Source organism: Podarcis tiliguerta (genome assembly GCF_965153285.1).
Source record: "Podarcis tiliguerta genome assembly, chromosome: 1".
Lineage (NCBI taxonomy): Eukaryota > Metazoa > Chordata > Lepidosauria > Squamata > Lacertidae > Podarcis > Podarcis tiliguerta.
Genome location: NC_139534.1, coordinates 131,889,701 through 131,905,813, shown reverse-complemented (window position 1 = coordinate 131,905,813; position 16,113 = coordinate 131,889,701). Strand labels below are relative to the sequence as shown.

The 16,113-nt window shown below is 43.5% G+C and overlaps 1 protein-coding gene across 2 annotated transcripts in view; it reads right to left on the bottom strand.

The window, feature by feature from the left end:
* The window catches only part of SOS2 (SOS Ras/Rho guanine nucleotide exchange factor 2), a 43,005-nt gene that overhangs the window by 4,283 nt on the left and 22,609 nt on the right, over positions 1-16,113 (bottom strand). For both annotated transcript variants that reach the window (XM_083433900.1, XM_083433899.1), the window contains exons 9-20: positions 15,835-15,962; positions 14,351-15,006; positions 14,130-14,211; positions 12,483-12,605; positions 10,388-10,491; positions 8,808-9,024; positions 6,847-6,966; positions 4,367-4,529; positions 3,715-3,832; positions 2,366-2,538; positions 1,252-1,368; positions 181-442 (exon numbers count right to left, since the gene is read on the bottom strand). In XM_083433900.1, coding sequence (XP_083290026.1) covers positions 181-442; positions 1,252-1,368; positions 2,366-2,538; positions 3,715-3,832; positions 4,367-4,529; positions 6,847-6,966; positions 8,808-9,024; positions 10,388-10,491; positions 12,483-12,605; positions 14,130-14,211; positions 14,351-15,006; positions 15,835-15,962 — 2,263 coding nt within the window. The remainder of the gene's footprint in view (positions 1-180; positions 443-1,251; positions 1,369-2,365; positions 2,539-3,714; positions 3,833-4,366; positions 4,530-6,846; positions 6,967-8,807; positions 9,025-10,387; positions 10,492-12,482; positions 12,606-14,129; positions 14,212-14,350; positions 15,007-15,834; positions 15,963-16,113) is intronic.

The following is a 16,113-nucleotide window of genomic DNA, read 5'->3' as shown; positions in this document are numbered from 1 at the left end:
TAGAAGACTCCAGCAGAAAGGAGGAGCTCAAAATATGCACCAAGTCACCCATCAGATATCACAGGAGGAGAGCAATTCCCATCCCCCGTGCCTGTCTTCAAACCAAGAGGTACAAAGAATTCACTTTGGCTCCATTTTATCAGTGTAACTAATTCACTGGAGGCTACTCAGAACACAGACCATAAGAGCTGTTGAGATCCATGTCTAGGAACACGCTGAGGTCTGAAGATGCAGACACCGGAGGAGTGGATGGGATGACTGGCGAGGTTGGTGCTGACGCTGCAGACTCGTGTTCAGCTTCTGTAATTCTACTGAAACTGATCTTGTAGGGCTCCTTTTCGAGAGGCGTTGGGTGGCCCCTCAACGTGCCCGACGTGGAGCTGTGCCTGCCGGCATTGGGCCTTATTCCAGGAGATTTCAGAGAGTAGTTTGTTTTCCTGGGCTAGAGTGAGAAATAAGCCATTTCAGAGATCTCCCTCCCACATATGCCTTGCAAGGAAACAAACCAGGGCGGGAAACGTTTGACGACGAAGAAACAGCTATCTGAAAGAACTGGGTTTTATGGGGTTACTCTGAAGTAAGTCTACACAAGGTTTTTCTTTTTCGTCGAACTACAGACCAATTCTGTTCCTCAAAGCAAGTAAAAATAATTTCCTTCCAACACTAGTGTGATACGAAAACCAAACACATTTTCTCCAATTGGGGATCCCATCAATTAATATTTAACAAATAAAATACCACCCAGTTGTTCTGAAACTACATAGAAAGAGGGGGGAAACACTTTTAAAAGTCAAGAAACGGAGTAAACAAACTGGAAGGAAGGGATTTTGATGGGAAGGAAAAAAGACACAGTTTCTGAAGGCATTGGGGTACCACGTGCAGCCCCCCAGAATGTAGATTGGTTGCCCTCACCTGCCTTATAGGACCGAGGTACAAGGAAGCTCCCGCTCCACCCATTTTTTAAAAAGTGCAAATCAAATGTACAGTGGTACCTCGAGTTACAAACACTTCAGGTTACAAACTCCGCTAACCTGGAAGAGTTACCTCGAGTTGAGAACTTTGCCCCAGGATGAGAATGGAAATCGTGTGCTGGCGGCACAGCGGCAGCAAGAGGCCCCAGTAGCAAAAGCACGCCTCTAGTTAAGAACAGTTTCAGGTTAATAACAGACCTCAGGAAAGAATTAAGTTCGTAACTAGAGGTACCACTGTACACACTTTCAAAGAGAATCTAAGATACCCCAAGTGACTTACATATCTAGGGGGCTGCTTGCAGTTTCGAGGCTCAATCTCCAGCGATTTGTTGAACAAGTAGTCTGTAAATTCTTTCTCTGGGGAGCTTCCCATGGGGTTCAGATTTTCAAAGAACCTCTGGAAAGACAAAAACACGTTTTCAACCAAACTGAATAAAAATCCCCATTTACCAACTTGGATGCGCCCATGCCCAGACCCGTCTTTGAGGGAAAAGGTGCTGTGTTTGAGGCAGCAGTTCGACAGGCCAATCCCTCCTTATGCCCTGCACCGAATTCACAGAATGCCATGAGAAGGAAGTTGGAGAACACCTAGCCTAGCTGCTTCCCCTTCTTGAGCAACACACATCATTTTCAGGACATGACGCTCACTTCAGATTAGCAAAGGGTGCCCAGAGTGGAGAAGTGCCCAGTTCTGAACTAGGCTCGTTTAACTAACTGACACATTTAGCAAATACAGCATGGAAAATGGATGCTCTGAGATTGTTGTTGTTGTTTAGTCGTTTAGTCATGTCCGCCTCTTCGTGACCCCCTAGACCAGAGCAAGCCAGGCACTCCTGTCTTCCACTGCCTCCCGCAGTTTGGTCAAACTCATGCTGGAAGCTTCGAGAACACTGTCCCACCATCTCGTCCTCTGCCGTCCCCTTCTCCTTGTGCCCTCCATCTTTCCCAACATCAGGGTCTTCTCCAGGGAGTCTTCTCTTCTCCTGAGGTGGCCAAAGTATTGGAGCCTCAGCTTCAGGATCTGTCCTTCCTGTGAGCACTCAGGGCTGATTTCCTTCCGAATGGATCGGTTTGATCTTCTTGCAGTCCGTGGGACTCTCAAGAGTCTCCTCCAGCACCATAATTCAAAAGCATCCATTCTTCGGCGATCAGCCTTCTTGATGGTCCAGTTCTCACTTCCATACATCACTACTGGGAAAACCATAGCTTTAACTATACAGACCTTTGTTAGCAAGGTGATGTATCTGCTTTTTAAAAATGCTCTGAGATATGCACAGCTAAATGTGAGCCTCAACTTCACATTTGCAGCTGCTGCCATAGCCTCAGCAGAACACCAAAGAATTTCTTTCACCTTCACATGCACACAGCCAAGACCACCCATGCTCTCCCATTACCCGTATGTCTGGTTCGACCCGTAAGCAATATGGCTGGTTTTGATACTGCTGGATTTCTCCTGTGATTTCAGCCACTTTCCTCCTCTTGCTGAAGTTGATTAATCCTTTCCCTTGTCTTTTAAGGAAGTCGGGATTCCCTTCCTCAGTCTTCAGAATATTTGTTAAGTATATTCCTAATTGGGGAACAGGAAAAGATTTTAAGTTTTCCACATTCATGCCATCTTGTTTGCTCATGACTAAGACTGTAAGTAGGGATTAAGTGTAAGTGTGGGTTAAACCACACAGCCTAGGACTTGCTGATCAGAAGGTCGGCGGTTCAAATCCCCGCGACGGGGTGAGCTGCCGTTGCTCGGTCCCTGCTCCTGCCAACCTAGCAGTTCGAGAGCACGTCAAAGGGCAAGTAGATAAATAGGTACCGCTCCGGCAGGAAGGTAAACAGTGTTTCCGTGTGCTGCTCTGGTTTGCCAGAAGCGGCTCAGTTATGCAGGCCACATGACCCGGAAGCTGTACGCCGGCTCCCTCGGCCAGTAAAGTGAGATGAGCGCCGCAACCCCAGAGTCGGTCACGACTGGACCTAATGGTCAGGGGTCCCTTTACCTTTACCTAAGACTGTAAGTAAAGGAAGGAAAACTCATTCTAATAGCTTCCCTGACTCTTCTCGTTATCTATGCCTTTTGGCCTTGGTGGTGCCTATCTGTAGTATACATGCCAGCTGAGTTTCTGATATTGTTTTTAAACAACTCTCAAGCATTTTGGACTGATTTGACCTTCTTGACCTTGCATTTCAACTTCCTTTGTACAAATCTCTGCCTTTTGGGAACATTTCCTCCCTTGAAGTCTATTGTGACCATGCTGGATTTTCTTGGGAATTGGCCATGTTAGTTCTAATTTGCTAGCACTATACTGTAGTCATTTTTTGCCAAATGGCTTGGCAAAACTTACATCTTGCACTAGGTCTTTTTATGTTTGATGTTGTATTGTGTTTTTAATATTTTGTTGGGAGCCGCCAAGAGAGACTGGCAACCCAGTTGGATGGCTGGAATACAAATATAAATAATATACATACTGTTCTAGGGCAGAATCATTTAGGGTATCTAGAAATTTTACCCCTTTATCCTGACTGGGCACATTATGTAGTCTGAGAGTAGTTACTACAGCTACTCATTACTTTTCTCTTAAAATGTACAGAGAGACAGAATGAAAGAAGATGTAACATAAAAACTTTTGCTTGTTTAATAATGTAGAAAGCTTCTTTAAAAAACAAAAAACAGTGCCATGGTTTTATCACCCCTTTCTACACAGAGATGCGGCAAACTGCCCCTTAATTTCGCTTCTGTGCTGTAACTTACCAAAGAAAGGCACACAGGGTGGGTTGATTGATTTGAGTTTAGCAAGGTATTTTTTAAAGTGATCTTGACTTAATTCTACTGCTTCATCCAAAATTTTCTTTTTTCTCTCCTGGAGTGCCTAATTTAACAAGGAGAGAAAGAGAGCCACACATTGCTATATTTAATACTACAGTATATTTAACACTAGCCAGAAATCTGTGATCGTGCTATACATTATTTCATTTAATATCTTCATTTTTTAATTATTCAGCCAATGAAGTTACAAAGTCAGCTTTAGGGTCTGCCAAAGCTATTTTACCCAGTATATGAAGACAGACACTAGGAATACCCAGCAAATTGCAAAATGTATTGCATATAAAAAACAATAAAGATGTTCATAATACAGTAACTGCCAAAAAACACTACTATCCACCAGGCTGAATTTTGGCAGAGCACAAAGCAAAATGGGAACATAGAATCTCTGTGAGCTCTGAGATACAGAGGCTTGATTTTGGAAAAGCAACTCTACCCTTCCATCCCAGCTCCCCACCTACAACTACCTATACTTTCTCAGAGCAAAATCATGCAGATTTCATTAGCCTTTAAATGTGGATAATTTTAGTTTTTAAAAAGCTGCTACACTTCCAGCAATGGTACAGACACCAAAGCTTACCTCAAATGTGTGATCCAATCTGTACACGGAGACAGAATTCATTGCACTTACAATCTCCAGCACACCATTAAAATTATTCAAGTCTTGGAAAACCTGCAAGATTTCTATAATCCTGCCCAAAATGGCCACTCGCTCTTCAAAGTTCTCTGTTTCCACAATGCACCTAATTTTTGAGAAAGAGGGAGAGAAATTCCATACATTTTTAGCTACCATGCTAAGTTCAAGTTGCTGGTTTTGGTGTATAAAGCTAAGAATCAGGATATCTAAAAAAATAATCTCACCCCTTATGTACCAAGTCAATGGCTGCACTCTGCAACTGAGAGCCTCCCGCCATCTGTTCAGGAGGCTCATTCTGCTGAGTCCATTGAGGGAATGACTTGCCTAAGGCCACTCAGTAACCTTCATGGCTGGGCAGCGCTTCAAACCCATGTGTCTCTGATCCTACCCAAATGTTCTGTTTATTATACCACACAAATATCCTTGCATAAAAGAAACTAGAACGTGATGAAGACCATGTCTGTTTTCCAGAAGGATGCACCTGCCAGTTGCATACATTAAAATTAAATAAAAAGTGCCTCTTCCTTTTTATCATTAGCTGTTCCCACAAAATTATCTCTTCAGTTCCTCAAAGTTTAAAATCTAATTTGGAAATATGTGTACACAGGCTATCTCAGGAAGCGGAAGAGGGCAATACACTGTGACTGTCAGCTGCACTGGGGACATTGCAGGTGACTCCCACCTGCCCCTCAAAGCCATTCTGTACTATGATGGTACAGAATCCTCTGGAAAAACAATCTCTCAAAGGACCTGTTGATGGCATTTTATCATTGCACTGTGGAGAGCGTATTAACTTATGGTCTGTGTGTGTGGTTTGGGAGCTGCACGGTCAGGGAAAAAACAATGCTATCCAGGGTTGTAAAGACTGCGGAGAAAATAATTGGGTGCACTCTTCCCACCTTAGATCAAATCTATGCTGCCAGGTGCCTTAAGAAAGCGGCAGAGATAGCGCAGGATAGTACGCACCCCGGAAATGATCTCTTTCAGCTTCTGCCTTCTGGAAGAAGGTATAGGGTTATAAAGGCCAGGACTAGCCGCCTGAGAAACAGTTTCTATGCAAATGCAATTCTGGTTCTAAACGCAGCATAAAGGGTCTCTATAGTATAGTGTATTTTATAGTATAGTGTATTTTAAAATGGGGTTTCAGAGTTTTTAGGGGTTTTTATAGTATAGTATATTACAGTATATTTTAAAATGGGGTTTCAGAGTTTTTAGGGGTTTTTAAATGTTTTATGTAGTTTTTCAATTTCATTGTTCTGTATGGGACAATGACAATAAAGATATCTATCTATCATCTATCTATCTATGATGATCAGGCGGGATTTGAAACCACTCTATCAACCATGAAGCTGGTTTGATGCCTGCTTCAGAGAGACAGAGAAAACCCGCTTTTATTTACCCAATTCTTCTCTCATTTCCTTCTCTTCTACCAACCATCCATCCTCTTCCTTGCTGCCTTCTCCTTCCTAATAACCATTGCCAAACACCTGTTCCAATGGTGCTTCCCACTTCCTAACATTCCATTTTCCTGGCCACTGCAACCACACACCATCAACCTTACTGACTCTATCGCAGAGGTTTAAAGGGTAACGGGAAGAGGGGAGGAAGGGACATGCTCAGCTCCTCTGACTACAGCTTTTCAAAGTAAGCATTTTTCAAACGAATGTAAAGGCAAATGTCTCCGAAAAATCAGGTAGAACATGAATGAATGGCCCTGTTGATCATGGCTTATTATTCTAGTTCATTTCATCAGGTATCCTTCTACTTTCAAATATTTTTTAAAAAACATTTCAGGCGATAAGTAACAAGAAGAAAGGTATGGAATGACTATAATCAGATTAATCTGAAAAAGGCAAGTTACCTGCAATGCTTTTATTTTTTTTCCGAGGGGCCCAAGCCTTACTAACAGAACGTCAAATACAGTCATACATTGGAAGTCGAACGGAATCCGTTCCAGAAATCTGTTCGACTTCCAAAATGTTCGAAAACCAAAGCGTAGCTTCTGATTGGCTGCAGGAAGCTCCTGCAGCCAATCAGAAGCTGTGGAAGCCCCATTGGACTTTTGGCTTCCAAAAATAGTTCGCAAACCGGAACAGTCACTTCCGTGTTTGGGATGTGCGGGAGCCAAGTCGTTCGGAAACCAAGCTGTTTGACTTTCAAGATACGACTGTAATGGAAACTGTAAATGTTCAGTAAACGTTTTATAATGCAAAGGTTAGGAGTTGTGTGAATGGTGTTATTATACAGTTTAGTCACTAGGTGGTACTGGACTTGGCTGTATATGGAGTTTCCTGCTCCTATTCTGCTCTGGTCTGAAAGACAAAAAAGTTATTGTCCGGCTCCCTGACGAAAAATGTGTGTTCTCATTGCCTTCTATGACAGGAGCCTCCCAGGGCAGTGATCAAAGTGATGCCTCCACTTACTTTTCAAACCAAAGCGTAAGGTTTGTGGTATGCCTAATCATTTTCAGCAGATTTGGAGAATTAATTTCTTTATCTTCTTTTGTCCATACACTCCCAACAAGTTCAGATGGCTGGACAGCTCTGAAACAGAAACAGAGAAGCCCATGAATATGAGATACGGAAAGCTGAGGAAGACATTAATGCTACTGAAGGGATGATACTGGATATCAAGAGATGCGATATGGTGGTCACATGTCTGCTACTGTGGGCTGCTGCCTTTTATGCTGCTCAGAAATTTTCCAGAAAGGGGAATCAAAGGTTACATGAGGACATCAGTTTCAGCTAATTAATCAGTGGCCCAATACTTCTAAATCTGAGGTCTGCCAATTCCATCATTCTAGGCTTGTTTTGTTTTTCAAATGACATGGTCATCTTTTCATGGATGCTTTAGCTGAGATTCCTTCATTGCAGTGGGGGACGTGGGTCGTGCTGTGGTCTAAACCACTGAGCCTCTTGGGCTTGCTGATCAGGTTAGCGGTTCGAATCCCCACGACTGGGTGAGCTCCTGTTGCTCTCTCCCAGCTCCTGCCAACCTAGCAGTTTGAAAGCACACCAGTGCAAGGAGATAAATAGGTACCACTGCGGCAGGATGATAAACAGTGTTTCCGTGCGCTCTGGTTTCCATCACAGTGTTCTGTTGTGCCAGAAGCGGTTTAGTCATGCTGGTCTGTGGAGAAACGCTGGCTCCCTCGGCCTGAAAGCGAGATGAGCGCCACAACCCCACAGTCACCTTTGACTTAACCGTCCAGGGGTCCTTTACCTTTACCATTGCAGTAGGTTGGACTAGATGACCCTTAGGACCCCTTCCAATTCTAAGATTCTATTTTTCTATAATTCTATAATTCACCCTCCCTATTAAGTATCAGATCATGTGTACAAGAAACTAAGTATTAGATGCGCTAACTAAATAAGTGCAAGATTAAAAAAAACCATTTCTACTAATCCTCTCCTTTCAGAAACCCCCAATTATGGCTTTGCTGTATAAATCTTTATGATTTATACTGTACTTTAGAAAGATCAGTTTAGAATAATCCAAGCACCCTCCCTTTTTCTGGGTAACTGGACGAGGTTGGATGCCTCCCAAATACCTAATGGAGAATAAAAAAACCACTTTACATTTATTATCCAAGCACTCTTTAAAGGTAAGAGAAATTATAATCAGAGACTCCCTGGTTCATCTGCGTGCATGAAGCTATTTTGAAATGGACTATTGGTCCATTTAGTCCTGGACTGTCCCTTCAAGTCTTTCCCCATCTTCCTACCTTTTAATTGGAGCTATCAGGGACTAATGCTTTTGAATCATGGTGCTGGAGGAGACTCTTGAGAGTCCCATGGACTGCAAGAAGATCAAACCTCTCCATTCTGAAGGAAATCAGCCCTGAGTGCTCACTGGAAGGACAGATCGTGAAGCTGAGGCTCCAAGACTTTGGCCACCTCATGAGAAGAGAAGACTCCCTGGAAAAGACCCTGATGCTGGGAAAGATGGAGGGCACAAGGAGAAGGGGACGACAGAGGACGAGATGGTGGGACAGTGTTCTCAAAGCTACCAACATGAGTTTGACCAAATTGCGGGAGGCAGTGGAAGACAGAAGTGCCTGGCCTGCTCTGATCCATGGGGTCACGAAGAGTCGGACAAGACTAAACGACTAAACAACAACATCAGGGACTAACCTTGGGACAATGTGCATCACCATGGCTCTTCCCTTGACTGCTCAGCTACTTTGCTATGTTGCACCTGATTGGTGCATGACATAAATACCACAGACTGACGGTGCGCATTTGGCATATACTGGTATGTGAGCATGTACAGTCCTCTTACTGCTACCTAAAGCATTCAGAATGAATCTACACCAATGAACCTGATAGGAGAGGAGCACTCTGCAGTTCGTCAGGTGATGGAGGTCCAACAGAACACACTCTACCTGTAGAGATCAGATTCCAGGAGAGTCAGCTGCCGAGCAATCTCTATGGGGTGCAGCGTCATGAGGTCAAACGTCTCAAACTGGCGGCTGATGTGCCACTCAATTGGGGGTGGAGGGCTCTCAAAAGTTATGTTGTGACTAATGCCGTTTGCATGAGCTTGCTTCTTCCTCCTGATGATCTTGACAATGGATTCCACCCACTTCTTCATGGATTTGCCTGGAAGACATAGTGGATACGGTGGGAAGATCATACAGATGCTTTAATTATTTTGTAGCAGGGTTGCTCAGTTCCATATTCACTGGTATGGGATTTTACGGTGGCTGAATTTATGGCCAATTCTGCAGGAAATGAAACCGCCACCTTCCGCATGCAGAAGTGTGCGCTGTACCACGGCACAGAGCAATGAATCCACTACCCCCCATCTCTGGAAATCTTGTTCAACAATCCCCTCTAGCACCTTATGTACACATCTAGTATTCTTCATCAGCCCTGCCTTTTTGCAAGCTCTGTATTCCATGTAAGAACATACAAAGAGCCCTGTTGGAACAGGCTAAAGGCTTGTTTAAACCAGCATCCTGACTTCACAGTGGCTAACTAGATGCCCATGGGAAACTCAGAAGCAGAACCTGAGCACAAGAGCGCACTCTCCACCTGTGAGTCCCATCAGCTGGTATTCAAATGCAGACTGCCTTTGACAGTGGAGTCAGAACATGGCCTTCATGGATAATAGCAACTGACAATCATAATCTCCATGATTTCATCTGATCCTCTTTCAAAGCTATCCAAGTTGGCTGGCCATTGCTGCATCTTGTGGGAGTGAACGCCATAGTCCGATTATGTGCTATGTGAAGAAGTACCGTATTTTCCCGTGTATAAGGCTATAATTTTTTCCTAAATTTTTGAAGTTTAAAGGGGTCGTCTTATACACGGATAGTGCATAGTGCATTTTCTTAATTTTGGGTTAAGAAAATAAGGGTCGTCTTATACATGGGGGCATCTTATACACGGAAAAATGCAGTACTTATTTTTGTCTGGTCTGAATCTGCCAACTATCAGCTTCACTGGATGAGTTATAGAATAGGCTGGGGAAAGCAGTTTAAATATATCAGTGCAAGTCAAGCTCTTCCAAAGGGCTACACCTTTATGTACACAGTGGCCGAGTTTGCACATAATGCTAAGACAAACCATGGCTTAGCTTGAACGAGCAAACATGCAGGCTCCCGGAGAGCTGACTGAGGCCACTTTGCTCCTCCCGTTGTTGCACACATAGTTTTCGACAAAAACCATGTGTGAAGTTGCTCTTAAATCATTTACAGCACTACTTTATATGTGAACTTTTCCAGGAAGAAGCAAGACACAGATTCAAAGAGCTTCTGATTGAAGTTATGAAACTGAGATGCTTTTCCTGTTGCAAAACAAAGTTAAATGGAAAGGATGTCGCTGGCTTGTAGTGCTTGTAAATACCATTGTCTTCTGAGTAAGCACAGCCAAGCAGAATTTTCAGAATTTCTTAAGATGCTAAATCCACATAGCAGATGAGATAGAGCAATTTAAACAAAGGTTAACTCAAGACACGTACCTCTTACAGTGGAAATAAATGTTTCCAATTTATCAAGTAGCTCCTGATCTCTCTCAAAGTCATAATAATGGTGTTCCACCCAGTGCCGAAACACATTTAATATCCTGGGGGTGAAAAGAAGTGGGAGGTGAAGAAAAAAATGCAACCAGTTTAGTTTTCATAAACCCAGACTAAGGCAAACACGTTCAACCAAGGAGAAATCAAGGTTGGAGATGGATGGCATTTTCTGATTTTTTTTTAAAAAAATGTGGATTATTTTGTGAGCCACCAAGTTATTTTCTGATTAGAGGATTAAAATCCCCTGTGTCTAACAAACTGCAAATCTCTCGGCACAGACATAGGGACTAGGAACACACATCTTCTCCCAAAATAGCTTGAACCGCGTAACTCTCATTGTTGTAGGAAATCTGAAGGCAAGGCTTCAAGTGGAAAGTTGTAAGTACAGGCCTAGATATCAGACACACATATGAAGACCCACAAAACAACTTCCTAATAGTTAATCCAAAACATTGAGTTGCATCAATGCTAGACAAACTCAAGAGTAGAACCACTGAAATTAATGGACATTGCTAAATTAAAGGTAAAGGGACCCCTGACCATTAGGTCCAGTCGTGGCTGACTCTGGGGCTGGCTCATCTCGCTTTATTGGCCGAGGGTCATGTGGGTCATGTGGCCAGCATGACTAAGCCACTTCTGGCGAACCAGAGCAGCGCACGGAAACACCGTTTAGCTTCCCGCCAGAGAGGTACCTATTTATCTACTTGCACTTTGACGTGCTTTCAAACTGCTAGGTTGACAGAAGCAGGGACCGAGCAATGGGAGCTCACCCCGTTGCGGGGATTCGAACCGCCGACCTTCTGATCGGCAAGTCCTAGGCTCTGTGGTTTAACCCACAGCGCCACCCGCGTCCCTATTGCTAAATTAGGTTCATCCATTTCAATGGGTAAAACTTAGCTTGCTACAACCCATAATCTGCCTTAGAGGTATGCAATTTGGAATCTCCCCAGTACATGTATTATTTCAGACACATTTAGGCACAGGTTAATTCCCAAGATCATGCTCATGTTTTTCATAAGGGAAGCAGAAACATCTTCCAACAATATTAGTGAAAATTCACCCTTCTCCCTTGTAGTGCCACAGTAACACCTCCAATATTACGAGCGCATCTGGTCAAACAACAATAGAGAGTCCACCATTTGCCCTGACCTATCTGTGACTTATGAATTAGATACTTTCACTATTATCTTTCTCACTACAGTGGTACCTCGGGTTAAGTACTTAATTCGTTACGGAGGTCCGTTCTTAACCTGAAACTGTTCTTAACCTGAAGCACCACTTTAGCTAATGGGGCCTCCCGCTGCCGCCGTGCCGCCACCGTGCAATTTCAGTTCTCATCCTGAAGCAAAGTTCTTAACCCGAGGTACTATTTCTGGGTTAGTGGAGTCTGTAACCTGAAGCGTATGTAACCTGAGGTACCACTGTACTACTTAACATTAACACAGACCTTTACACTGTTTGCATTAAGCTTGTATTGCTTAATTGCTGTAACCCACCCTGGGACCTTATAGTGAAGAGCAGATAAGAAATCAAATTAATAATAATATTTTTTACTACAAGCCTGGTAATGTAATTTATATTGCTTTGCGTGGGGAACCCTGTAATCATTCCTAGCTGTTTAAGTGCTTTACACATTTAATCACTGTAATTCTTACAATATAATTTGTAAGGTGAGCCAATTTATTACCCCCATTTTGCGAGAAAAGATTTTCCCCCTGAAGGACACCCAGTGAGAGCTCTGAATTTCCCAGATCACATTTTTAGCTGCTATGCCGCACCCTCTCCTGGTGCCTTGTCCACTGATTTCCAGGGTAAGCTCCCAGGCTGCAGTTCTACCACGTCCTTACACAAGAGGAAGTCCCACTGAACTCAAGGGGTCTGACTTTGTATAGTATTGCACTGCCTGGCCTACCCACATAAACCAGGTCCATTCCCAAGCAACATGACCATTGTGCACTCTCATATGAAATGATGTAATTCCCGCATTCTCCCCCTGATGGTTTAAATCAGATCCTGAGAAAGAGATGAAAGCTCAAACCTGAGTTGCACTGGCTGGACATATTCTTTGCGAAATCTTTTAAGGTCTGCACTGATTGGCTGTTCTCCTTTCTCTATTGCCAGCCTATCGGCTTCTGTTGGCTCAGGCTCTGGGATTTCAAATCTAGTAATAAACAGGAGTTGAAAGGTGAATTACATGACATCCAGAATACAAAGACAGGAGGACTACCTTAGAATACATTCTGATCTATAACTGGGTGGGGGTGGGGGCTAAAGTGCTAACATTGAGACATATTAAGGCTGTTCATTCTAGGGCACTGAATTCCCTAACCTGCAAATAGCCTGTTATTTATTAAAGGTAAAGGGACCCCTGACCATTAGATCCAGTCATGGCCGACTCTGGGGTTGCGGCGCTCATCTCGATTTACTGGCCGAGGGAGCTGGCGTACAGCTTCCTGGTCATGTGGCCAGCATGACTAAGCCGCTTCTGGTGAACCAGAGCAGCGCACGGAAACGCCGTTTATCTCCCCGCCAGAGCGGTACCTATTTATCTACTTGCACTTTGACGTGTTTTCGAACTGCTAGGTTGGCAGGAGCAGGGACCAAGCAACGGGAGCTCACCCTGTCGCGGGGATTCGAACCGCCCACCTTCTGATCGGCAAGTCTTTATAAGATCTATCTTAATTCTGATATTCCAATTTTTGCATCCCCCCCAAAGACTTTTTTTAAAAAATAGCAAAAGGTCAAGAATATCTTTCGATGCTTTTACAAAATGAAGTTCTGCTCCCTCGATATCTCAACAATTACCTTTCCTGGCTTCTACTTTAAATTCCAGTAATGGGAATATTATTTATCTCCCAGAGTCATTCTGGACATGATTAGCATGTCTTAACATACCCATCGAAGTTGCACAAATGAAGTGCAGTTTCCAATGTTATAGAAAATTTGCAGAATGAGCATTTTTTAAACGGTTACCAAGAAATAATTTCTTAAAAACTAGTACACAATACTGTACTTTCGGGGATAATTTCTTTAGGATCTAAAAACTTAAATTGCTGATCCACTGTAGGAAGGGAATCTCTCTCTTCAAGTCCTACTGCATTTTCTTCTCAGACTGCTATCTGACCTCATATTCTCTGAACAGTTGGGACGAGCCTTAGTGCTGACAATGCAATGCTGCTTAACACCCCTCTCACAAAAATCATACATTCATAAAACATTTTAAAAATGACTTGATCAGATTCCTGCAATCTCTCTCTTTTGTTTTCAAGCCTTTCTTCCCAGCTGGGAGGTTTATAAAGCCAACTGAGAAGCTAAGATCCAGAGCCGTGTTGTCAACAGGCCAAATTTGACATCACCCTTCTTTCCCTCTCTTCATTTTAGATTTATTAGGGATATCTTTTGCACAGAAAAGCAACCTTAAACAACATTTTTTTTTTCAGTACACATTCTGCTTTCGGTTTAGGCCAGACTGTTTCAGCTTCAGTTTGCCAGAGACCACACGAGCCTAAAAGCATTATTTAATTAAACACTTAATGGACTCTGGAGAACAGAAGAGAGTTAGGAAAAGCCCTTAGAATAGACAGCTCCAAGATGATTGTGCCAACACAAGAAATCCGCTTACACTTCTTATTGCAAATGTAACAGCTAAATCAATTGCCAAGTGACTGAGGTTTTTTTAACTTACCGTTCTGTCAACAAAGCTAGGAGTTCTTGGGGCTTACAAAATGAGCGGTACGTGGTAAGAAAAGTACGCACAAAATTAGGATCTAGAAAAGCAAACAGGAAAAAGTTTAAATACAATTATCACATGAAAGATCTCTGACCTGGTTAACAATTGCTCCTTCCCCCCGTGCCAATAACGCAACGAAGAGCGATATCAACCCTCCAGGTAGCAAAGCCAGATACCTGCATACATGTGATAGGTCAGTCTTTCAATGAGCTTCACTACGGTTCCACCTTTGATAATGGGGATTCCGTTCCGGCTCTGAAGGTTGTCCTCAAAAACGATATTCTCCTCGGAGTCCTCCACTGCAAAGCGATAGACACTCGGACTGGGGAGCCGCAGGGGCTGCTCATTCTCTTCCTTCAACAGCACTGCATCCAGCATTCGGTCGAGGGTGCTGCGGTATTGCAGGGAGATCAGGGCCGCCATCCAATTGTTCTTCTCCTCACTAGACTTGGCCGCAAACATGAAGCTGTTCTCATCTTTAGGGACCAGTTCAAAGGCGTTCTTGTATTCACATGTGTCATCCTTATCAACTATGTGGACTTTCCTCATGACAATTTTTTCCTTCAGTCGGTACTCTGCGTTGCTGTAGCCCGGGAGCCGCGACTGACCGTGATTGGCTTTGCAGCTGATCATCAAGCCATCGAAAAGAAAGACGTGCCGCTCGTGTTTGGCTCCAACTCGTGCCAACGTCCCTTCCATTATGAATTCATTACAGCACTGGCCGATATCTTTGCCTTCCCAGCCATCAATGTTCTTCTGGATCTCATTCATTTTTTTAATGGCAAGGTGCTTGCTTCTTACTTGGCGATTATAGAACCAAAACACTGGCTCCCTAAAACACACAATATATGATTCAGGTAGGCAGCCGTGTTGCAGTCGAAATAAACAAACAAACAAATAAATAAATAAGATTAAAAAATTGTCCAGTAGCACCTTAGAGACCAACTAAGTTTGTTCTGGGTATAAGCTTTCTAAGGTGCCACTGGACAATTTTTTAATTTATTTCAACACAATATATGAGTTTAAGAGTTTTCCCCAATATCGACAGTTGTTAGCTAGGAGGAAAAACATTATCAAGGATCAGGCTAAGCTGCTTGATTTCATTTAAACACTCCTCTGGCCACATTCACCACCGCAAAAATGAGCTTTAAAAACACATGCAAGTTAAGCCAAAGCACCACACACACCCCAAACTAGCATGGGGATCACACACATTAGCTGTATATCCTTGCCTGCTACTGAATTCATGACTGAATGGGAACCACAGACAGCCCAGGTTCCAATTTGTGTATGCACGATGAATGTAGGTGTTTAGAAAACATGCTTGCTTTTAAAGCACAAAGGTGACATCTACTGCCAAACAGATTTCTGCTTGCACAGGGGGGTTCACCTTCCTCTCCTGTACTGCCCACCCCCTAATTTTGAAGAGAAGAGGAGAGAAAAGGGAAGGCCTGCCATGCAAGTTGAAACCCACTGTGAACTTGGGCAGGTGGGTGGCTCCCATCTCGTGAACAGGTCCTAAACGAAGAGAAACTATTACGATGCGTCACCCACAGCCCCAACTCCTGCAGTGTGACCCCCCTCCAAACTTCAACCTATGAATTAGTGTTCCCAAAGGTCTCAGGCCATGGCCAAGTCCACCGTTAGGCTACTTCCTTACCCAGGCCGGCGTCTAGGTGAGTGCTTGTTATAGATGCGTTCCATGCTACATTGGAGATTAAGGAGAGCTGTGATGGCTTGTTTCAAGCATTCGCAGTCTTCTACATCTTCACTACAGTATTGCAATTGCTGAAAAGAAAGACGTTTATTTCCATCAGACCTGAGCAATTGCTGAGGGCAGGAAAAAAGGATTTGTGTAGCAACCATGGAAGTAGATTCCATTAGCTTCCTCAGGGCTTTCCCATGAGCAAATGTGAATAGGATCAAGCAGCATGTCTAA